General features: G+C 38.0%; 4 protein-coding genes and 1 long non-coding RNA gene across 5 annotated transcripts; 4 read left to right on the top strand and 1 right to left on the bottom strand.

Moving 5' to 3' along the window:
* The first annotated feature begins 2,722 nt into the window (after positions 1–2,722).
* Positions 2,723–3,792, top strand: LOC116055537 (olfactory receptor 11A1-like). Its single transcript, XM_031307541.2, has one exon. The coding sequence runs from the start codon at positions 2,748–2,750 to the stop codon at positions 3,678–3,680; it is 933 nt and encodes a 310-aa protein (XP_031163401.1). The 5' UTR covers positions 2,723–2,747; the 3' UTR covers positions 3,681–3,792.
* A 1,620-nt stretch (positions 3,793–5,412) lies between these two features.
* On the bottom strand, positions 5,413–12,830 carry LOC116055551. Its single transcript, XR_004106345.1, has 3 exons — positions 12,820–12,830; positions 6,224–6,491; positions 5,413–5,424 (listed from the first exon to the last, which is right to left on the bottom strand). It is a non-coding gene; the product is annotated as an uncharacterized LOC116055551 (long non-coding RNA).
* On the top strand, positions 8,183–9,115 carry LOC116055550 (olfactory receptor 2A14-like). The gene has a single exon (XM_031307561.1). It carries the CDS (start codon positions 8,183–8,185, stop codon positions 9,113–9,115), a length of 933 nt encoding a protein of 310 aa, XP_031163421.1.
* Positions 12,831–15,584: 2,754 nt separating the features above from the next.
* Positions 15,585–16,511, top strand: LOC116055535 (olfactory receptor 11A1-like). Its single transcript, XM_031307540.1, has one exon. The coding sequence runs from the start codon at positions 15,585–15,587 to the stop codon at positions 16,509–16,511; it is 927 nt and encodes a 308-aa protein (XP_031163400.1).
* Positions 16,512–22,491: 5,980 nt separating this feature from the next.
* On the top strand, positions 22,492–23,479 carry LOC116055546 (olfactory receptor 11A1-like). Its single transcript, XM_031307557.2, has one exon. It carries the CDS (start codon positions 22,553–22,555, stop codon positions 23,477–23,479), a length of 927 nt encoding a protein of 308 aa, XP_031163417.1. The 5' UTR covers positions 22,492–22,552.
* The last annotated feature ends 808 nt before the right edge of the window (positions 23,480–24,287 follow it).

Below are 24,287 nucleotides of genomic sequence, written 5' to 3'. Positions count from 1 at the left end.
AAATGACCTCACTTGTTTTTTTGCGCTAGGCCTGAATAGAGCTCAACACTGATTACCCACTTTTTGATCACCCACGGATACATTTGCTACGATATCCACAACAATCAGCGTTGGCTCTAAATAGCAGGGGCAGAACCGAACAGAGCCTACTGCTTCACTCCCTGCCGGGAAGACAGCGGACATCAGGAGATGGCTAAACAGACTTTGTATCTCCCAGGCTGTCATCTGTTGGTGAGGGCAAGTGAGGCTGAGTTGTGGACTTCAGGAAGAACCCAGCCTCACCTGCCCCCATCACCCTCTGTGACTCCACAATTGACACTGTGGAGTCTTTCCGCTTCCTGGGAACTACCATCTCCCAGGACCTCAAGTGGGAGCTGAACATCAGCTCCCACTTCACTCCCCACTGATGTTGACAGCTGAAGAAATTCAACCTGCCAAAGACAATGATGGTGCACTTCTACACAGCCATCATTGAGTCCATCCTCACATCCTCCATCACCATCTGGTACGCTGCTAGCACTGCCAAGGACAAGGGCAGACTGCAGCGTGTCATTCGGTCTGCAGAGAAGGTGATTGGCTGCAATCTGCCGCCGCTCCAGGACCTGTATGTCAGCAGGACTCTGAAGCGTGCTGGAAAGATTGTGGCTGACCCCTCCCACCCCGGACACAAGCTCTTTGAGTCACTCCCCTCTGGCAGGAGGCTGAGGTCCATCAGGACCAAAACCTCACGCCACATAAACAGTTTTTTCCCATCCGCCACTAGTCTTATCAACAAGGCCCCGAACCCACCCTGACTCTCTCCACACTCCACCTCTGGCTCTACATGCCATTGTACTTACTCTGCTGTACTGCTCTTTTTATTTTGTTTTTAATACATATTGTGTATATATATTTATACTTATATTGGTTATATTCTAATATTTGATTTTCTTACCCTTCTTATATTTAGAGAATGTGTGACATACACCTACAAAATGTCTTTGGCAATAAAGCCTTTTCTGATTCTGATTCTGATTCTGATTCTGTTCTCTCGGCAAAGAATTCTCCTTACGGTGGGAGCGGAGCGGAGGGACCAAACCCTAACGTAAACTAACGTTAGCTTGCTAATTCCACCCACCAAACATGCCTTCATACTACAATGGTAATTAGCGGTGCAGACAGTGCAGAGAAAGGGAGGTCTATTACAGTCTTTATATTTAATTTCACTGTATAGGATATTAGTTTATTAACTTTAGTTTATTTTGTAATGTGTATATATGTAGATATTTAAAAAGACATGTAATTTGTTGAAATAAATATACCAACACAAGTAGTTTTGTATATCTTGTATGTTTGCCATATTATGGACATAATGTGGAAAAATAGTTATTTCGGGAGCGTGCCTGTGTTCCCACAGCCCTATGTTCCCACATATCCAAGATTTCTTTTCAAAATTAGGCACTATGTTCCCACAGTTCCCACATTTCTAAGATTTTTTCCCAAAATTAGGCCCTATGTTCCCACATTTCCTTTTTCATAAATTTGTATCGGATTTGATCCCCCTTTCTCCCAATTTGATAGCCAATTACACCCAACCTATTATTCAGTAGCAATGCCCTAACCCTAACATAGGGCCTAATTTTAAGAAAAATCTTAGAAATTTGGGAACATAGGGCTGTGGGAACATTGGGCCTAATTTTCAGTGAAAAAAAAATTCTTAGAAATGTGGGAACATAGGTGACCCCATTATTTCAATCGTTCAAACCTATATGTTATTTTAGAAAGAACATTTGAACGTCATGTTTGGCCAGTTTTGACAGCTCTTATGTGTATTGGATTGATCAGACAAGGTGAAAAAATGAGAAGAGCCTTTTGCGTGTGCTCTCAATCATTTGTTTGCTTTCTTCAATAACGTTTTCAAGCTGAACAGCCAATCAGATGAATTGGCTGTTCGCGACGGCTGCCTTGTTGTGACAGGCCCTTTAATACCGAGTTACATGAGTTCCTGCTTTGCTCTCACCATAACTACCATGACACTAGAAGGTGGCGCTGCCTACCAATAAACGTAAATATGGGTCATAAATACTGCTTGTGGAGAACAGTCTTGGTTTTAACGGTCCTATTTCTTCATCTGTCCTTTTACGTGTATTTGTCATTGTTTGTGAATCACACTATATTTCAGCCTTTTGCATAAACATTTCTACATATAAATTAGGCCTATTCATATTGACAAATAATTACTCGGTTATCAAAAATAGTTTCCGATACATTTTTTGTTGATCAACTAATTAATTAATTAATAACTACAGCCATATGTAATTGTAAAGAAATAATCAATTCATGTTATCATGCTTATTTTATTGCTTGTTTGACCTATGTTGTTTTTTAATGTGGTCAGAGTAGATGTTCAGATATCAGTTAGATGTGTCTCCTGGTAATGAGGCCAGACTGCTGATGTTCACACCCTCTGACTTGAAGAGTTTTAAAGAAGCAGACACAGAGTTTCGGTGCAGTTCAGCTGCAAAGCAGTCACAGCATGACTGCAGCTAAGATAGCTGATGAAAGTAAGGATTCATGCAATGTGATTACCTGTGTTCTGTCATTTCTAACCTTAACATTATATTGACTTTAAATAGGGGAAATGGTAAGTTTGGAGAATCTGTGTCTTTGAAAGGCTGAATAATGCTTGTGTCTTAATGTTTGATTTCTGCAAATCTCAAACTGTTCATACTCTGCAAACTTGAAAGGTTGTGTTGTGAACCAAACGGATGATCATGATAAACTCTACACAGGTTTCATATTTCACTTTTGGTGCATACTTTGATATTGGACTCTTTAAATACTTATTTTTTCTGATCATTATGTGTTTTTATGCTTTAATAGTTTGTGCTAATGTTTTACTGATTGTGGTTATCTGTATGAACAGAACCTTACATGAACCTATGTACCTTTTTCTGTGCAGCCTGTTTGTAAATGAACTGTATGGTAGTACAGGGTTGTTTCCATTCCTTCTGGTTCAGATCCTCTCTGACATTCACACTGTTTCTGCTCCGCTCTGTTTCCTGCAGATTTTCTGTGTGTATACTTATGGCAGTGTAGAGTTTTGTAACTTAGCCATCATGTCTTATGACAGATATCTTGCTATCTGTTATCCTCTGCAATATCACACTCGTATGACATCAAACAAGGTTGCCGTGCTTATTGCTCTAACATGGTTATACCCATTTGTTGGAGTTGCTGTCACAATAGCTTTGAGTGCTCCTTTACAGCTATGTGGGAACATCATTAACAAAGTTTACTGTGATAACTACTCTATTGTTAAACTGGCCTGCTCTGACACCAGAGTCAATAACATTTATGGACTCATTTGCACTTGTATTTTAGTCTTTGGTCTACTCAGTTTAATCCTTTACACCTACATGAAGATCTTTAAAGTGTGTTTTTCTGGTCCTAAACAGACCAGACAGAAAGCTGTCAGTACCTGCACACCTCACCTCGCTTCTCTGCTCAACTTTTTCTTTGGTTCTTTATTTGAAATAGTACAGAGCAGGTTTGATATGAGCAGTGTACCCATGATGTTGCGCATTTTTTTGTCATTATACTTTCTGACCTGCCAACCGATCTTTAACCCTTTAATGTATGGACTGCAAATGACTAAAATACGTAGCTTATGTAAAAGTCTTATCTTTGGTAAATTGTAAAGTAATGTTTAAATACATCTTGCTGGTTGGCGACCGCTGTGAATGAATTTGTAGGATAATGATGTAGAAACTAGAAACAACGGCAATCTGTGAGAAATTTAGTTGAGTTGTAAGAACCGGTGGAGAAACGGGCAGGTATCTTGGCACGTGATTGACTAATGATGTGCTATATAAATAAAAATGTATTATTATTGTTAATGCTAGGGGTGGGGGAAAAAATATTTATACACCATAGTATCATGATATTTTCTGTGGCCATACTGTAGCAATACACAGATCTTTTAATATATAAATTACACATCAGAATGTATCTTTTTTTTTAGATTTGATTTAGGTTTTCTTGACATCTTTGGTCAGGCTTAAAATCCCATTTTGCACAAATAAAAGTGAAATGAGATGAACAAACAGAGAAATTTACCTTTTTAAATATGTTAGAAAAATTATGCTTAGAACGGTTTTTGCTTCAGTTTCTTTGTTAAACTATTTGCATCCAAACTGCTGTTTTAGTATTTCTTTCTCTAATGTTTTAATCATGAAAGCTGAGTGGCCTTGCAAAGAGCACAGGATGTCTCCCTGAGGGCAGAGCGCATAATGTGGAGGAGATGCCGGGCCAGAGATAAGAAGAAAAGATACTGATTGCATGAACCAAATAACTAACTTGACTCCCAACTCCTTTAAAAAGACACTATTGTGAACCATCTTCAGTCACTTTCTGTACCTATGCTGAAGTGCTGTAAACTGACTCTACTTGCTGCAAGTAAACAAACTTTTAAGAGAAGAGTGATTTTGTCCATTCTTTGATAAATAATTATCCTAAGAAAATAAAACAGATGTTGGCATCGATTTTCTTTGGGCACATAATTTGAAGTTGGAAAAAGGTAATAAATTGCATATAATAATATACCTCTAGTGATTCCCACTCCTGCCTAAAGCCCCATCACATCACAACATTGTAAAGTTTGCAATCTCATCATATCAGGCTCTAAGAAAACTAAAATTGGTCTTCTAACACTGGCAGGAATATGTTTGTGTGGGAACTGCCAGCCCATGGCCTCAGAGGGAAGCCCTCTGGGCCCTGGTGCAGAATCTCAACCCTAGGCCTGACATAACAAGCCCAACACTGCACCCAGGTCTTGAAGCATGCTGTCAGGATCCCTTTGTGCTACAGATAGCCTACAGAACATGAACTTTAGACAGAAGCGTGGTCCTCTCCAGGCCAGAAGACATAAGTAGTTTTAGGGCAGAAATAATCTACTTTACCACTCTGTTGACTTTTTTCAATTATCCAATTTCCGATACAAATAAAATAACCCATTCTATTGCAGATGAAACTAACAAAACGCCTTCATAAGAAAGACAAAGAAAGACTGTGTTCATGTTTCTACATTTAGAAATCTTTAGGATCAATATTTTTGTGTGTCATCTGTATTTCTTTTTTATTCATGACACAATTTCAATACTTTAATTAATTATTATAGTTTATTGACTTACTTACTTACTTTATTGACTGACCAGAAATGTTCAGCTTAGGTTGTACTGATTTTAGTGATATGAAGCATTTGAAGACACTCCAAGAAACAAAAATACCAATGTAGGCATTTCTATTGCAGAGTTTAAAGGGTTAAATCATATACTTGTAAAGTTGACTTTACTAAATTGTTGCATCTAAGAAGTTTTTAAAATATTAAAGAATCTCAGTGATTTTGTGTTAATTTATTACAAATTGCCCGTAATTACATCATCACTATCCATATCACACTTTCTGATGATATACAGTATATAAATAGGCAGGCAGGTTGTCCACTTGCCACAATAGCCGACGGTGTGGTCATCACAAACGGCCCCAAATACAGAAAAAAAACTAGTAGGGCTGGGTATTCCCACTGATTTCCTGAATCGATTCTGATTCACAAGGTCCTGAGTTGATCCGATTTGATTCAATATTGATTCAGTTAGTGATATTTCAGCCACAATACCAATTTAATTGATATAAAAAAAGACATTCTCAGAAAAATAATGCTGTAAGTTCTACAAGGTGTCAGGCCTGCTGCTCCTAGGTAGCTTCTCTGTTCTCTCCTCTCTCTCCCTCTGTCTGTCCTAATTGCAGGAGTGGAGTCTGGTGTGCAGGAGTCAGGGTTCCAGCTGCTTCTCATGTACCACGATCAACCTCTGCTTCATATACCCGGTCATTCCTCCACTCTGCGTCAGATCATAGTCAAGACGGCCATAGTTAGTCTCGCTCCAGACAAACCTTAGCTTATCTGTTTAGTCTATCGTATGTTTGCCTGTCCTGATCCCTTCTTTTGTGCCGCCAGCTGCCATTGGAACCTGACTCCTGCTACCGCTCCACTCCTGCCATCCACCAAACCAGAACCACCACTACTGGACCCCACCAGTAGCCGGCCTACTGTCTCTCTGACGGACCCGCTCCTTCCCAGGAATCCACAGTGTTATATCTTCTAAGGAAGAACCGAATGTCCACGACATCCAAATACTTTTGCAAGTTTAATACAAACAGACAGGCACAACATCTTACAAGTTACTTAGTTACTTTCACATGTCCCTCGCTAGCAACAACTTCTTCGGTCTCTCTTAACTAGAGTCAACATCCGGTCAGCTGAACATACTCTGATTCAGAACTCAATGTAATAGCGCCTCCTTCTGGAACATCCATTATTAGCAGCTAACTTGAGAAACAGTATAAGGAAATTAACTATTATTCTTCGCAGCTAAGTAACTGATATAGCTTACAGATAAGCATTCTTGTAACTTAATATTACTCTTAAGATATTACAGTTAGGATACCACACACTGGACCTGTTCTCCACCCTGGAAACCTGGACTTGATACTTGAGTACTTTGAATAAAACCTGTTAATTCTCACTCCTGGCTCTACGTTCTGTCTGCATTTGGGTTCTGTTCATCATTCAAACCTAACACAAGGAACCCTCTAACCTGGTGCATTATTAAAAATAATGATTACGTTAAGAATTGATCCCAAAGCAGTTACATTAATGTACTTTTTATCTAAAATGAACACACTACAGCAGTCAAAACAAAGAGTAACATGTCTGTAAAAATGACCATGGCAGTTTTTCCCTCGCAGTTCAGTTCATTCTTTGTCCCAAAAGGGCAATTTGTATGCAGCAGGAAGACATCACATGGAGAATATACAACACAAACCACACAACAATTAACACAATAAAATCTTTGGAGCGTTATTTAGCATGAAATGGATTCCTTAGATTGTCTAGCTTGATATTATACCAATATCTTCACTCTAGCTTTAAAACAGAGCCTCTTAAAAGATCGATCTTAGAATTGTATGAATCAATATCGTGTCATTCAAATTAAGATTGATTTTAAATCTGAAAATTAATTTTTCATGCCAGTCCTAATAACAAGGGTGGATGAACTCCCTCTAGCTCAGCAGTTGTGTCACTACAATTTCATGGCCTTTCATTAAGTTTTGAGGGAAGCGGCAGCAATAATTCTGTAACTGTGGACTGCTGCTGCAAAATGTAAATGTAGGTCGTAACTACTGCTTGTACAAGTGATCTATGGGTTTTAACACTGCTATTTCTTCTGTCTTTTTATGTGTATTTGTCGTCTTCAGGATGTTTCCTTGCTCAGAATTGGCCTTTGAGGAGACATAGCAGGGATCCAGTGGTCTTACCCCAGGAAATATTGATTGTCAAACACATAATTTCCTTAATTCCGATTCATTTCTATGCACCAAATAAATGTTGGAAATTTTGTTGGCTTTCACATCAGGGACGTGGGCCAAGATCAGATAAATGTAGTGCATAGTGTGAAATGTTTTCCAGAGGAGGGCATTCTCGGTTTTAACGGTCCTTTTTACGGTCCTATATTTTCATCCGTCTTTTTAGGTGTATTTGCCATCTTCTGTGAATCACATTATATTGCAGCTTTTGTATAAACGTTTCTATATAAAAAAACATAACTATATTAGGCCTATTAATATTGACAAATGATTACTTGCACTAATCAGTGTTTGCTTATTTTTTGTTTTACTGACCCATGTTTTTTAACATGGTCAGAGTAGATGTTCAGACATCAGTTAGATGTGTCACATGGTAATGAGGCCAGACTGCTGATGTGCACACTCTCTGACTTGAAGAGTTTTAAAGAAGCAGACACAGAGTTTCATCTCAGTTTTAAAGCAGTGACAGTGTGACTGCAGCTGAAGGTAAGATGATTCACGCAATGTCATAAACTGTTGGATCTGTCATTTCTAACCTAAACATTATATTGACTTTGAATAAGGTAAATGGTAAGTTTGAAGAATCTGTGTTATTGTAATAATTGATGTATTTACTGTTTGCAGGCTGAATACTGCTTGTGTGTTACTGCAGGGAGTCCAGGATAAGCATAAATGTGACATTTAAAATAGTTTGATTTCTGCTAACCTGCTACAAAATGTAACATTGTCTATTGTTTATCATGTACAAACTTGAAAGGTTGTGTTGTCAACCAAACAAATGATCATGAAAAACTCTACACAGGTTTCATATTTCACTTTTGGTGCATACTTTAATATTGGGCTCTTTAAATACTTATTTTTTCTGATCATTATGTGTTTTTATGCTCTAATAGTTTGTGCTAATGTTTTGCTGATTGTGGTTATCTGTAAGAACAGAAGCTTACATGAACCTATGTACCTTTTTCTGTGCAGCCTGTTTGTAAATGAACTGTATGGTAGTACAGGGTTGTTTCCATTCCTTCTGGTTCAGATCCTCTCTGACATTCACACTATTCATGCTCCATTCTGTTTCCTGCAGATTTTCTGTTTGTATACTTATGCAAGTATACAATTTATTAATTTATCCGTCATGTCTTATGACAGATATCTTGCTATCTGTTATCCTCTGCAATATAACACACGTATGACATTTAACAAGGTTGCCGTGCTTATTGCTCTAACATGGTTATTCCCATTTTTTGTAACTGCTGTCCCGATATTTTTAAGTTCCTCTTTACAGCTGTGTGGGAACATCATTAACAAAGTTTACTGTAACAACTATTATGTTGTCAAACTGGCCTGCTCTGTCACCACAGTGAACAACATTTATGGACTCATTAACACTTGTATTGTAATCTTTGGTCCTCTCAGTTTAATCCTTTACACTTACATGATGATTCTTAAAGTGTGTTATTCTGGTTCTAAACAGACCAGACAGAAAGCTGTCAGTACCTGCACACCTCACCTCGCTTCTCTGATCAACTTTTCTTTTGGGGGTTTCTTTGAAATAGTACAGAGCAGGTTTGATATGAGCAGTGTACCCATGATGTTGCAGATTTTTATGTCATTATACTTTCTGACCTGTCAACCGATCTTCAACCCTTTAATGTATGGACTGCAAATGACTAAAATACGTAGTTTATGTAAAAGTCTCATCTTTGGTAAAATGTAAACTTGCTGGTTGGTGAACCCGTGAATCATTTTTTATAGAAAATTGATGTAGAAACTAGAAATAATGACCATCTGTGAGAAACTGAGTTATGTTGTAAAAACGAAATGTTTAAGATGCTTTGTTGTAAATTGTCTTAGAGGAACTTGAAAAGCGCTATATGTTAACGTTAGGGCTAGGGGAAAATGTTTATACACCATAGTATCACACTATTTTCTGTGGCAATACTGTAGCAATACACTGATGGCAAGTATTGATCTATTATTCTATCAATGCATATGTATCTTTTTTTCAACATTTGACACTTATTTTTCGTTAGTTTGTCTTCTTAATAATTCCATTTTGCACCAATAAAAGTGAAACGAGATGAACAAACAGAGAATGTTATCTTTTTAGATAAAACAGATGTTGACAAAGTTTTTTTTCTTTGGGGACATAATTTGAAGTTGGAAAAAGGTAATAAATTGCAATAGACCTCTTGTTATTCCCACCCCTACCTAAAGCCCCATCACATCACAACATTGACTTTACCAAATTGTTGCATCTAAGTAAGTAAATAAATTGCAAATATTAAAACATAGACTGAGTAATTTTATGTTAATCGATTACAAATTGCCCGTAATTACATCATCACTACCTATATCACAGTTTTTGATTATATTAATATACATATACTGTACAAAAGGAGATTCTCAGAAAAATAATGCTGTAAGTTCTACAAGGAACCCTCTAACCTGGTGCATTATTAAAAATAATGTTTACATTAAGAATTGACCCCAAAGCAGTTACATTAATGTACTTTTTATTTAACATGAACACACTACAGCAGTCAAAACAATAAAGAGTAACATATCTGTAAAAATGACCATGGCAGTTTTTCCCTTGTCAAAATTTGGCATATCTTTGGAGCGTTGTTTAGCATGAAATGGATTCCTTAGATTGTCTAGTTTGATATTATACGAACATCTTCACTCTAGCTTTAAAACAGAGCCTCTTAAAAGATTGATCTTGGAATTTTAAGAATCAATATCGTGTCATTGAAATTAAGATTGATTTAAATCAGAAAATCTATTTTTTGTCCCAGTCCTAATAACAAGGGGGGTTACACTCCTGATGGCTGTCATATAATGTGCATGCCATCTACAGTGTTCCCTCTAGCTCAGCTCAGCAGTTGTGTCACTATGATTTCATGACATTTTATTAAGTTTTGAGGGAAGTGATAGCGATGCTGCTACAAAACGTAAATGTAGGTTGTAACTGCTGCTTGTACAAGCGATCTCTGGGTTTTAACACTGCTATTTCTTCTGTCTTTTTATGTGTATTTGTCGTCTTCAGGATTTTTCCTTGCTCAGAATGGGCCTTTGAGGAGACAGAGCAGGGATCCAGTGGTCTTACCCCAGGAAATATTGAGTGTCAAACACATAATTCCCTTCATTTCGATTCATTTCTATGCACCAAATAAATGTTGGAAACGTTTTTATCTTTGTGAAGGAAAACAAAATTCAGGAGGCAGGCGAATTTTGAATATATTTGAATTTAATGCAGAAAGGGGGCTTTCACATCAGGGACGTGGGCCAGGATCAGATAAATGTAGTGCAGTACCTGTCCAGCAACTGAAAAAAATTGATATTGTTACTTATTTCATACAATAAAACAGTGAATATTAAGATAGATAGATAGATAAATAAATAGATAGATAGATAGATAGATAGATAGATAGATAGATAGATAGATAGATAGATAGATAGGCTGGTTGGTCAGGAATAAAACTGACAAAAACTCCAAAAAATAAAATCCAAAAGTCAAATCTAAACTAAAATTCGAACTAATTTAAAATTTGTAACTGTAATAGACTTGTGCCCAACCAACATCTTTCCCCCCCCCCCTTCAAAGCAGTCTAAAACAGGGTCCGATTCAGGGTACAGTCCCCAGAATGCAAAGGTGGGTAGTAACGAGTTACATTTACTTGATTAAGTTTTTGAAAAAAAATATACTTTTAGAAGTAATTTTAAATCACTATACTTTTTACTTTTACTTGAGTAGATTTGTGAAGAAGAAACTCTACTCTTACTCCGCTACATTAGGCTACAATGAGCTCGTTAATTTTCTTTTTACCTCTTTGATATTCTACGCGTCATTGTTTTTATCCCCCCTGTGTACGCCTCATTTTAATGTTTTATTTTGACAGAGAGAGAGACTTTGCTAAATGCTCTACCACGTGACTGTGTTTCACCAATCAAACGTAGTTGTGCAGTCTCGTCACGTGACCATAGTCAATCTCAGCGGCGGGACGGGTTAGCTTTACAGTCGAAGCAAAACAAAAATGTCAGAATCAACCGTCGGCAGACACAGACGAGGAGGAACACCCCTGGCCTCATACTGAAAGCATGTTTACCGTAGTAAAAGTGCGAAACAGCAGCTACATTACCTTGTTCTAGTTCTGCCTGCAGAGCCTGGTAAAAAAGTATAAATGTTTGGAAATTTGTGTTACTTGTGCTTATTTATTTTTTATTTATTATTATTTTATTGATTTTATTTTTTAAGTACTTCAATTCACCTGGATTATTTTAATTGAAGCTATTTTGTAATTAATTAATTAATTAATTCATTTCAATTCATTTAATTGATTGGATGAACTATAATTTGCCTAAAGAAGATGATTTTGTATTTTTGTCTGTCTGATTGAATGCTTGTGTTAAAAAATAAATCAGATGTTGTTGACCAAGCACTTTTTTACTCTTACTCAAGTAATTATTGGGATGACTACTCTTTACTTTTACTTGAGTCATATTATTCTGAAGTAACAGTACTTTTACTTGAGTACAATTTTTGGCTCCTCTACCCACCTCTGCCAGAATGTAATTTATATGTAATATCCTATGAGACCACAATATGGCATTATAAAGCAACTTTCAAATCACATCATTCTCCACCTGAAGTTACACAGGCTACTGATAATTATTTTCATTATTAATTAATTTAATCTATAAAATATCTCAACATTTTGGAAGATGTATTCATATAATTAACAGCTGAGTAGTTTAATTTATAATATAGTCCAAACTTTAAAAACTATACTAACTCTTAAAAACATGTAAACAAACAAATAAAATATTCTCAAAAAGGTTTAATCACATCAGTTTGTTACTGTTGAACAAGGCTACATTCATATTAAAAATATTATTTAGCAGGATTCACTGTTGACTTTATGGATTTACTTGGCCCAACACCTGTAAAGGTTGATTGCAGGCCGTTCTCCTTCCCAGGGCGTCAATTACCAACGCTTAGTTACAGCCCTTAGTATTTGATAGGCTTTGACATTAAGCATGGAACAATGGCACATGGCCACAAAAAGTTACTCTGTGGCCACCAAATATCCCCAGTAGGTGGCTCCCTGTGGCAACCATGCAGGTCTCTCTTGAGAAGGAGACCAGTATGCAGCAGGGCTTAGACGATTCCTTGAATAACTCGAATCATTCGTTTACAAAAAATCCTCGAAGCAAAATTCTTTGCTAGAGTTGAGCCAAATACTCGGCTGAAACGAGTACCCGGTACGGATAAAGCACTTTTGCAGAGTACGAGTATTATACGAGTAATACGAGTCAATATCTGTGCTCGGATTGAATAAAAATCCTCATTGGGTAGCTGACTGTGTCTGCGTTCTGTGATAGGCTAGTCGTCACAGCGCCCCTCCCCTACACACATACAGATTTATTGTGTTGCTGTGTGTGTCCCGCTCTGCTCACTTCCACAGAACAGCTCTCTCTCTCTCTCTCTCTCTCTCTCTTACTCACTCACTCACTCACACACACACACACACACACACATACCTGGTGTGGAAATAAAAAAAATTAAAAAGAACCAAAAAAAAAAAAGAAAATGTGATTTTATGATCACACTGATCATAAAAAAATTAAAAGTTAAAAAAAGAAAGTTACGTTGAGTATGAAAACTCTTGTTCATTACATTTTACTTCATAATTGCAACCGCATGTGTTGTATTCATTGTTCTTGTTCAGTATATAGTTTGTTTGTTATCGTGATCAAAACCATTGATCTGAAGCTCAATGCTGATGCTGTCATGTAAATAGTTTCCTAATCAGAAATAAATATAACAATTTCTGATCAACCCATATCAATTGCATGCTTAAAATAACATACCGGTTAAAGCCCCCCCCCATTTCAAGACAACCCGACCCACTTCCGGGTTAAATCCCGCCCACTTCTGGGTTAGGCCCCGCCCAGTCCGAGTACAGATACAGATACAGATAATTCATATGGTTAACAGATACAGATACAGATACAGATAATGCTGTACTCGCTCATCCCTATTCTTTGCCTTGAAGCTTCGTTAAATCAATGTAATTAGGTTGTACGTCTCACTGTGTTTCCGCACAGAGGATAATTACTTGTGCACACAACAGTTTGACGCTTCTGTGGACACAAGACCGTTTATATACTGTCTATGCACGAGACTGATGGCCCAGATTACAAATGAACGAAGACAAAAATAGCGAGTGTCTAAGAGAAGAGACAGGCGACAGAAAGTTTGGGATCATTTTAAGCTGCAAACATGCTACTACATCATCTTTGTAGAAAACATCCAGTCTCCTCATCCATTCCACGGAGCGAATGTGACACAAGGTAGCTAACTACCGTCTGCTGCTCTTGTCCACCGCGCTGTTTTACACAAGTAGCCTACAGCATGCTACTCTGCAATTAGCAATGTTTTACCATCAAGCTAAAACGAGAGCAGACCCCTGCCCGCTTACGGTGCACCTTCCCTGGGGTAAATCCGAGGGTGCTTCGGTGGGTTTTCCCCAAGTCTTTGGACCGGGGAAGGGAAGGGAGAAGCGGCGGACCCCTGCCCGCACGTGAATGACGTCATCATGCCGGTGATGTCGGCATTCTTTATGCTTTCTCCTCACTCAGTATTAGCCTACTTAGTATTAGATTTCCAGTTCACCCCTTGCTACACATTTAGATTAACCGGGTCAGTGATTTGAAGATAGGATTTCTAGAGTCGATCATTGATCTTTGGCCATAAAATGTTCATGTACCAACTACCCTTATGAATTGCTCTATGCTTGAATATGATGCTCCTTATGGACAATGTGACTTACAAAGAGGTCTATTAGCAAAGCACCTCAGTTTCCTTTCAGTGACATGCAGGGGCACAGAGATATGAAATCTAACACAGCAGTGGTCTTCCAGGGTCTTGAGAGAATAACTGCACTTTCAAGGCGTTTCAGACCCTGTGTAACTCAAGGCCTGATCCAGCGGTTTGGTTCCAAAAAAACGGCCCTGTGCATACAGATGAGCCAAACTGTTGTATATTTAGTTGGTATTGTCAACACTCTTCTTTAGCTCCAGCTCATTATGCTAAGGCTTCTGACCTTCCCTGACATTTGGGGAGCCATAAATTGAAACCTTTATGCTCATTCTTGTGGATCATCAGCCCAGTGGGCAAGGACCTCACTTGGTTTATTGCACTAAGCCTGAATAGAGCTCAACAGTGACCACTCACTTATTACTTCAGAGACTATTTCGAAGAGGCATCGTCACTGTGTCCGGAGCTTAATGATTCCGAATGGTTAAAGAAATGTAAACAACGGTAGCGATTGAGACCGTAAACTCATTATGAAAATGTTTACTGAGATGATATATCACGTGAGAACTAGGCTAATTTTCTCATAGACTTCTATAGAAACTGATTTCTTTTTGGAGCCGGTGGATTCACCCCTGAAGGAAATTAGATAGAATGTAGCTTTAAGGTAGTTATGCATGCAAAATGACCAATAGGGTTGTTTTCCAGAGGAGGGCATTCTCGGTTTTAACGGTCCTTTTTACGGTCCTATATTTTCATCCGTCTTTTTACGTGTATTTGTCATCTTTTGTGAATCACATTATATTGTAGCTTTTTGTATAAACATTTCTATATATAAAAAAACATAACTGTATTAGGCCTATTAATATTGACAAATGATTACTTGCACTCATCAATGTTTGCTTATTTTTTTGTTTTACTGACCAATGTTGTTTTTTAATATGGTCAGAGTAGATGTTGTTAGATGTGTCACGTGGTAATGAATGCACACTCTCTGACTTGAAGAGTTTTAAAGAAGCAGACACAGAGTTTCCTCTCAGTTTTAAAGCAGTGACAGTGTGACTGCAGCTGAAGGTAAGATGATTCACGCAATGTCATAAACTGTCGGATCTGTCATTTCTAACCTAAACATTATATTGACTTTAAATAAGGTAAATGGTAAGTTTGAAGAATCTGTGTTATTGTAATAATTGATGTATTTACTGTCTGCAGGCTGAATACTGCTTGTGTGTTAATGCAGTGAGTCCAGGATAAGCATAAATGTGACATTTAAACTAGTTTGATTTCTGCTAACCTCCTACAAAATGTAACATTGTCAATTGTTTATCTTGTGCAAACTTGAAATATTGTCTTGTGAACCAAACGAATGATCATGATAAACTTTACACAGGTTTCATATTTCACTTTTGGAGCATACTTTGATATTGGGCTCTTTAAATACTTATTTTTTCTGATCATTATGTGTTTTTATGTTGTAATAGTTTGTGGTAATGTTTTGCTGATTGTGGTTATCTGTATGAACAGAAGCTTACATGAACCTATGTACCTTTTTCTGTGCAGCCTGTTTGTAAATGAACTGTATGGTAGTACAGGGTTGTTTCCATTCCTTCTGGTTCAGATCCTCTCTGACATTCACACTATTTATGCTCCCTTCTGTTTCCTGCAGATTTTCTGTGTGTATACTTATGCAAATATACAATTTATTAATTTATCCATCATGTCTTATGACAGATATCTTGCTATCTGTTATCCTCTGCAATATAACACAAGTATGACGTCCACTAAGGTTGCCGTCCTTATTGCTCTATCATGGTTATACCCATTTGTTGGAGATGCTGTCTTGATATCTTTGAGTGCTCCTTTACAGCTGTGTGGGAACATCATTAACAAAGTTTACTGTGACAACTACTCTGTTGTCAAACTGGCCTGCTCTGACACCAGAGTCAATAACATTTATGGACTCATTTACCTATGTTTTATAGTCTTTGGCCCTCTCATTTTAATCCTTTACACGTACATCAAGATCCTTAAAGTGTGTTTTTCTGGTTCTAAACAGACCAGACAGAAAGCTGTCAGTACCTGCACACCTCACCTCGCTTCTCTGATCAACTTCTTCTTTGGTTCTTTCTTTGAAATAGTACAGAGCAGGTTTGATATGAGCAGTGTACCCATGATGTTACGCATTTTTTTGTCATTATACTTTCTGACTTGTCAACCGATCTTCAACCCTTTAATGTATGGACTGCAAATGTCTAAAATACATAGCTTATGTAAAAGGCTTATTTTTGGTTAAATGTAAACTGATGTTAAAGAGCATCTTGCTGGTTGGTGAACATGTGAATCAATTTTTATAGGAAAATGATGTAGAAACTAGAAATAACGACCATCTGTGAAAAACTGAGTTATGTTGGAATGGGGGGAAATATTTATACACCATATGTTACGTTCAGGGAAGTTGAGGACCCAAAGGCAGAGAGCAGGCAGGCAGGCAGGAGGAAGTTTGAGGTGGAACATTTATTAGTCCATGAAACAAAGTACAAATAAACAAAGGGAGTCCTGAAAGTGGCAGGCAAAAACTAATCCAGAGTAAACAGGGAATCCAAAAAAGAGCAGAAAACAAACCAGAAACTTAAGAACAAAGAAAATCCAGGGAGCAAAAAACCAGACACGAACTGACACTGGGAGACACAAAAGTCACGGGCAAACACAAAAAACACACTCAATGATCTGACACCGGACAGAGGAAAGACAAAGGCCGTTTCTCAATCTGTGTTCTTTTATTGACTTGTGTTCTTGTGTCCCTGTGAAACGTCATCTCGTGTTGCCCAAGTACTGTCCCAATACACAAGTTCGCATTTCACCAAGAACAGTTAAGATTCCCGGAAATGTTCTTGACACGCCCATTTTACCGAGGATGCATTGGTTGGTAACTTGTATGAACTTCACTGCAACCGTATCCCAACATTCATTTCGGCATTCAATGATGGTCGGGTTTCCGGTACATAGACAGCCCAAAAACGGGACAATTTTAACAATTTTCGCCATCTTATTCATCACCAAATTAACTTCTGACCACATTTTAGGCGAGAAATGAACGGTTTAGATTTCGAATATAGGCAGTCTTGCGAAAATCTTTGCCGAATTGACAATTTGCTCCAAGGTTTTCGGAGTTTTCGGAGCTCCGTGAAGTGAGGCGGCCGCCAGCTTGCGCCTGCCCCGGCCGCTAGCTCGTCGCTCGGATAGTCACGCTCCGAGACCCCGCTGGAAGCCGGAGGTCTTTTAGACCGGTCCCGTAAATAAGAGGCTTTTATTTCGCCGTTGACGGATCGTTTGTTTAAATATCACAACACATGTCCATCATAAGATTAATGGGAACCTGTGGTTAACTGTCTTTTCAGAGTTAAACTCCACAAGCACACACACACACACACACACACACACACACACACACACACACACACACACACACGCACGCACGCACACACACACACACGGGGGAGAGAGATATACACGTTTCTTTTCGGGAGACTTGTTTAAATTATGCCATAGGCTATACATTTACGTATATATAGATTTAGTATTTTTTTTGGTGTATTTGTTTTCTGATTTATTAGAAGTTGAGTTTCAGTCTGTATGATAAATTAACAGTTGTACATAAAGTGGTAACATGCTGACATGTTATGTAGACTAAAGGGGAGACACCAACCTTTATAATTTGAATTGCTAATGTCCATCTCCCTGGGCATATACAGTGCACTACAATAATATAGAAATGATCACGATCATGAACACATAGGACACACCAGTGCATGCCTACTTATTTTTTAATTTAAACTGACTTAAACTTATACACTAATAATAGTAGGGATCACGTTCCACTCTTTTGAATAAGTAAGGAGTGTTTGAGCTAAACCATAAACAATAAAATTAAAGCTCAATAAGATTTATTTTTCAATATTATTGCAATAGTTGTAACATTGTGAGGTTTTCTTGTCCGGAGATTGTTTTAATATAAAGTGGTTATATTGTTGTGGTTTTTATTTCTAGCTGTTATTTTGGAGCCCTGCTGGTAGCCTCTGTGCTGGGGGGGTTGAGCAATAACAGGAAGTACGCATCGTCTCAAACTCTTAACAGTGTTTTCTGTGCTTGTGAACGTGCAAGTTCCTTCTTCCAGGTACAACTAGCAAGAACGTTCTCCCCAAGAACACAAGTCTGTTCTTTGCATTCTTGGTATTGGGAAACGGCAAAAGACTAAATACACAGGGTAACGAGGAAACACAAGACAGGTGACACAAGGCTGGGAAACAGGTGAAACACATTAGGGCAATCACAAGGGCGGGAAAACACAGGAAGTAAAACAGGACAAGACAAGACAGAAAACAAGACCGTCAAAATAAAACAGGAAACAGGGTAAAAATACAAAACAGAAAAAGCATTACCAAAACAAGACAAAAAACACCAAACCCATAACACCATAGTATCACAATATTTTCTGTGGCAATACTGTAGCAATACATGGACGGCAAGTATTGATCTATTATTCTATCAATTGCATGTATCTTTCTAACATTTGACATTTATTTTTTGTCAGTTTGTCTGCTTAAAAGGTATAGTAGGTAAGACTTATAAAACTAACTTTCTGTCATATTTGCTGAAACTGACCCTATGTTTGAGTAGAACTACATGAAGCAGGTAATAAAAAAAAAGAAATCACAGCCTGTAGTGCCATTTGAAAAAATCCACCGCTCCCGTTCAGGTGCACCAATCAGGGCCAGGGGGGTGTCTAACTGCGTGTCAATCACTGCTCATGCACACGCATTCATTCTCCCTTGTGGGGGGAGGGGCTTAGGAGACAGTTTTGGGCTTTAGCGGAAAGGGGGGAGGGACTGAGAAGTTGTTGATGTTCAAATTTTTTGGCTAAGTCCTGGATCTTTACAATCCTACCTACAGCACCTTTAACAATCCCATATTGCACCAATAAAAGTGAAATGAGATTAACAAACAGAGAATTTTATCTTTTTAGATAAAACAGTCTTTTTCTTTGGGGGCATAATTTGAAGTTGGAAGTTAGAAAAAGGTAATAAATTGCAATAGACCTCTTGTTATTCCCACCCCAAGAATCTGAGTAATCTTGTGTTAATCAATTACCAATTGCCCGTAATTACATCATCGCTACCTATATCACACTTTTTGATTTTGATTAATATACATATACTGTAAAAAAAAAAAAAAAAGACTCTCAGAAACATAATTCTGTAAGTTCTACAAGGAAGGTGTTGTTGCTGGTGACAAAACCATTTATTAAATATGTACAGTGAAGCGATACTGTCGTTAAAGACCCGCTGATCGCTGTCCGATTCTCTGATATGAATGCCCGCATTGCATTGTGGGATATGGGCTTCGAATGCACCCTGCTCGGATCATATCGTAGTGTTCTGTCTTAGAGCATACTGTAATTTTTCGCCGGTAATAAGACCAAAATAATATTATTAAAATAAAGAAATTATTACAATGATAACACCTAAATAAATGTTGATAGTTGTAGCGTTATAGTTTTAAAGCAATCCAGCAACCCTGGCAATAAAACCGAAATAATAACATTAAAAGAAATACATATAGTGGGCAGGATAGCTCAGTTGGTAGAGCAGGTGCATATATACAGAGGTTCATGCCTTGACGCAGAAGGTCCAGGGTTCGAGTCTGATCTGGGAAGTTTTCCTTCATGTCTTCCCCCTCCTTCTCCTCTTTTCACTGCTTTCTTGCCGGTCTCACTCTCTTGAGAATGTAGCGTTCCTTTTGTTTTGTAATAAATAATCATATTTTGTCATTCTGTTAATGTCTTTTCCAGTTCACCCCTTGCTACACATTTAGATTAACTGGGTCAGTGATTTGAAGATAGGATTTCTAGAGTCAGTCATTTATATTTGGCCATAAAATGTTCATGTTCCAACTACCCTTATGAATTGCTCTATGCTTGAATACAATGTTCCTTATGGACAATGTGACTTACACAGAGGTCTACAGCAAAGCACCTCAGTTTCTTTCACTTTCCTTTCAGTGACGTGCAGGGGCAAAGACATGACCAACTTGTTCTCTGGGGAAAAATCCAACTTAGCGGTTGTCATCTAGGTCCTTGAGAGAATACCTGCCCTTGCCAGGCATCTCTGACTCTGTGTGACTCAAGGCCCTATCTAGTAGCTTTGTTCCAGATACGGCCCAGTGCATACACGTGACCCCAACTATTGATTAATTAGTTGATATTTTCAACACTCTTCCTCAGCTCCAGCTCAACACGCAAAGGCCTCTGCCCTTGCCTGCCATTTGGGGAGCCATAAAGCAAACGTTTATGCCCATTTTTGTGGGTCATCAGCCCACTGGGAAATTACCTCATTTGTTTTTTCTAAGGCTGAATAGAGCTCAACACTGATCGCCCATTTTTCACTTCCCGAGACTATTTCGAAGAGCCATCCCTACTGTGTCTGGAGCTTAGCGCTGCCCAAGATGATTCTGATTGGTTAAAAGAAATGCAAACAACGCCAGCGATTGAGACCATGAACTCAGTATGAAAATGTTTACTGAGGTAGGCTAATAAATGAAGTGAGTAGGCTCATTTTCTCATAGACTTCTATAGAAACAGACTTCTCTTTGGAGCCACTGAAATCGCCCTGTGCTGGAAAGTTTTAAGGCAGTTATGCATTGGCATTACTTCTAGTCACGTACGTTGCTGTTTGGTCTAAAGGCCCTGACACAACGCTGACGGCCAGGAAATCGTGGTGATGGTCAACGTGGCCTTTGCCTTGTCCAAAAATTAGCTTCAGCCGGCGGCCAAGAACCACATACATTCTGCACATGCATGCAAGAAAATAACTCTCCATACCAGCAGGCGGTGGTAATCTATTTGTCATTCAAAAATGGAAACCAGATACAAACGTTGCTACGATATCCACAACAATCAGCGTTTGCTCTAATCAGCAGGGGCAGAACCGAACAGAGCCTACTGCTTCACTCCCCGCCGGGAAGACAGCGGACATCAGGAGATGGCTAAACAGACTTTGTATCTCCCAGGCTGTCATCCATTCTCTCGGCAAAGAATTCTCCCTATGGTGGGAGTGGAGCGGAGGGACCAAACCCTAACGGCCGGCTGCTGGCTAGTTAGCTAAGGTTAGTTTGCTAATTCCACCCACCAAACATGCCTTCATACTACAATGGTAATTAGCGGTGCAGACGGTTCTTAGATTTTGTAATGTGTATATATGTAGATATTTCAAAAGACATGTTATTGTTGAAATAAATATACCAACCCAAGTAGTTATGTATATCTCGTACGTTTGCCATATTATGGACATGATGTGGAAAAATAGATAATTCAATCGTTCAAACCTTTGTGTTATTTTAGAAAGAACGTTTGAACATCATGTATGGCAAGTTTTGACAGCTATTATGTGTATTGGATTGATCAGACAAGGTGAAAAAAATGAGAAGAGCCTTCTGCGTGTGCTCTCAATCATTTGTTTGCTTTCTTCAATACCGTTTTCAAGCTGAACAGCCAATCAGAATTGGCTGTTCGCGATGCGTGGCGACAGTTCGCGACGGCTGCCTTGTTGTGACAGGGCCTTTAATACCGAGTTACATGAGTTCCTGCTTTGCTCTCACCATAACTACCATGACACTAGAGGGCGGCGCTGCCTACCAATGAACAAACAATATATTTGGGTCATAAATACTGCTTGTGGAGGACAGTCTCGGTTTTAACGGTCCTATTTCTTCATCTGTCCTTTTACGTGTATTTGTCATTGTTTGTGAATCACACTATATTTCAGCCTTTTCTATAAAAGTTTCTACATATAAATTAGGCCAATTAATATTGATAAATAATTACTTGGTTATCAAAAATTGTGTAACGCTCATCCCAGTGCTGCAGCGTTGAATAAGGAGGCGGTGACTGGCTTGCAACTTCTGTGCATTTAATTAGGGAACACAGCTTAACTCCAGTCACTGTTGGCCGTGACCACGCCGTACATTCAGTTGCACAACAACCGACGAGAGCCCCCCCTCTTCTTCAACTCTCAACATCCAATTACCTGTGATTACCTGTGTTCTGTCTTTTCTAACCTTAACATCATATTGACTTTAAATAGGTGAAATGGTAAGTTTGGAGAATCTGTGTTTTTGAAAGAATTTATTTCTTCCTGTTTGCAGGCTGAATACTGCTTGTGTGTTAATGCAGTGAGTCCAGAATAAGCATACATTTGACATTTAAAGTAGTTTGATTTCTGCAAATCTCAAACTGTTCATCCTGTGCAAACTTGAAAGGTTGTGTTGTGAACCAAACGGATGATCATGATAAACTCTACACAGGTTTCATATTTCACTTTTGGTGCATACTTTGATATTGGGCTCTTTAAATACTTACTTTTTCTGATCATTATGTGTTTTTATGCTTTAATAGTTTGTGCTAATGTTTTGCTGATTGTGGTTATCTGTAAGAACAGAAGCTTACATGAACCTATGTACCTTTTTCTGTGCAGCCTGTTTGTAAATGAACTGTATGTTAGTACAGGGTTGTTTCCATTCCTTCTGGTTCAGATCCTCTCTGATATTCACACTGTTTCTGCTCCATTCTGTTTCCTGCAGATTTTCTGTGTGTATACTTATGGCAGTATACAATTCTTTAATGTATCCATTATGTCTTATGACAGATATCTTGCTATCTGTTATCCTCTGCAATATAACACACATATGACATTTACCAAGGTTACCGTGCTTATTGCTCTAACATGGTCATTCCCATTTATTGGAGATGCTGTCGTGATATCTTTAAGTGCTCCTTTACAGCTGTGTGGGAACATCATTGACAAAGTTTACTGTAACAACTACTCTGTTGTGAAACTGGCCTGCTTTGACACCAGAGTCAATAACATTTATGGACTCATTTGCACTTGTATTTTAGTCTTTGGTCCTCTCAGTGTAATCATTTACACCTACGTGAAGATCCTTAAAGTTTGTTATTCTGGTTCTAAACAGACCAGACAGAAAGCTGTCAGTACCTGCACACCTCACCTCGCTTCTCTACTCAACTTTTCTTTTGGGGGTTTCTTTGAAATAATACAGAGCAGGTTTGATATGAACAGTGTACCCATGATGTTGCGCATTTTTTTGTCATTATACTTCCTGACCTGTCAACCGATCTTCAACCCTTTAATGTATGGACTGCAAATGTCTAAAATACGTAGCTTATGTAAAAGTCTTATCTTTGGTTAAATGTAAACTTTAAAAAAATGTTATAGGAAAATGATGTAGAAACTAGAAATAACTGTGAGAAACTGAGTTATGTTGTAAGAACCGGTGGAGAAATGTTTAATGTGCTTTGTTGTAAATTGTCTTTGAGTAACTTGAAAAGCGCTATATAAATAAAATGTATTATTATTGTTAATGCTAGGGGTAGGGCAAAACATTTATACACCATAGTATCATGATATTTTCTGTGGCAATACTGTGGCCTTACACGGACGGATCTATTATTCTATCAATTGCACATGTATCTTTTTTCCAACATTTGACATTTATTTTTCGTCAGTTTGTCTACTTCTACAATGTCTACAATCCCATTTTGCACCAATAAAAGTGAAACGAGATGAACAAACAGTGAATGTTATCTTTTCAGATAAAACCGATGTTGACAAAGTTTTTTTTCTTTGGGGACATAATTTGAAGATGGAAAAAGGTAATAAATTGCAATAGACCTCTTGTTATTCCCACCCCTACCTAAAGCCCCATCACATCACAACACTGACTTTACCAAATTGTTGCATCTAAGAAGTTTTTACGTAGATAAAATAAATTGCAAATATTAAAAACAAAATCTGAGTAATTTTGTGTTAATCGATTACAAATTGCCCGTAATTACATCATCACTATATCACACTTTTTGATTATATTAATATACATATACTGTAAAAATATATATATATATATATATATATATATATATATATATATATATATATAAATATATATATATATTTTTTTTTAAGATTACTTTTTGGGGCTTTTTCCCTTTATTATAGTG

The sequence above is a fragment of the Sander lucioperca genome, chromosome 5 (genome assembly GCF_008315115.2).
Source record: "Sander lucioperca isolate FBNREF2018 chromosome 5, SLUC_FBN_1.2, whole genome shotgun sequence".
Lineage (NCBI taxonomy): Eukaryota > Metazoa > Chordata > Actinopteri > Perciformes > Percidae > Sander > Sander lucioperca.
Note: the sequence above shows the minus strand (reverse complement) of the source record. Positions and strands in the feature narration are given on the sequence as shown.

Bases quoted from the DNA above. Each gene is read 5' to 3' on its own strand.
- LOC116055550 (XM_031307561.1), top strand. From the start codon at position 8,183: ATGATCATGAAAAACTCTACACAGGTTTCATATTTCACTTTTGGTGCA.
- LOC116055546 (XM_031307557.2), top strand. From the start codon at position 22,553: ATGATCATGATAAACTCTACACAGGTTTCATATTTCACTTTTGGTGCA.
- LOC116055535 (XM_031307540.1), top strand. From the start codon at position 15,585: ATGATCATGATAAACTTTACACAGGTTTCATATTTCACTTTTGGAGCA.
- LOC116055537 (XM_031307541.2), top strand. From the start codon at position 2,748: ATGATCATGATAAACTCTACACAGGTTTCATATTTCACTTTTGGTGCA.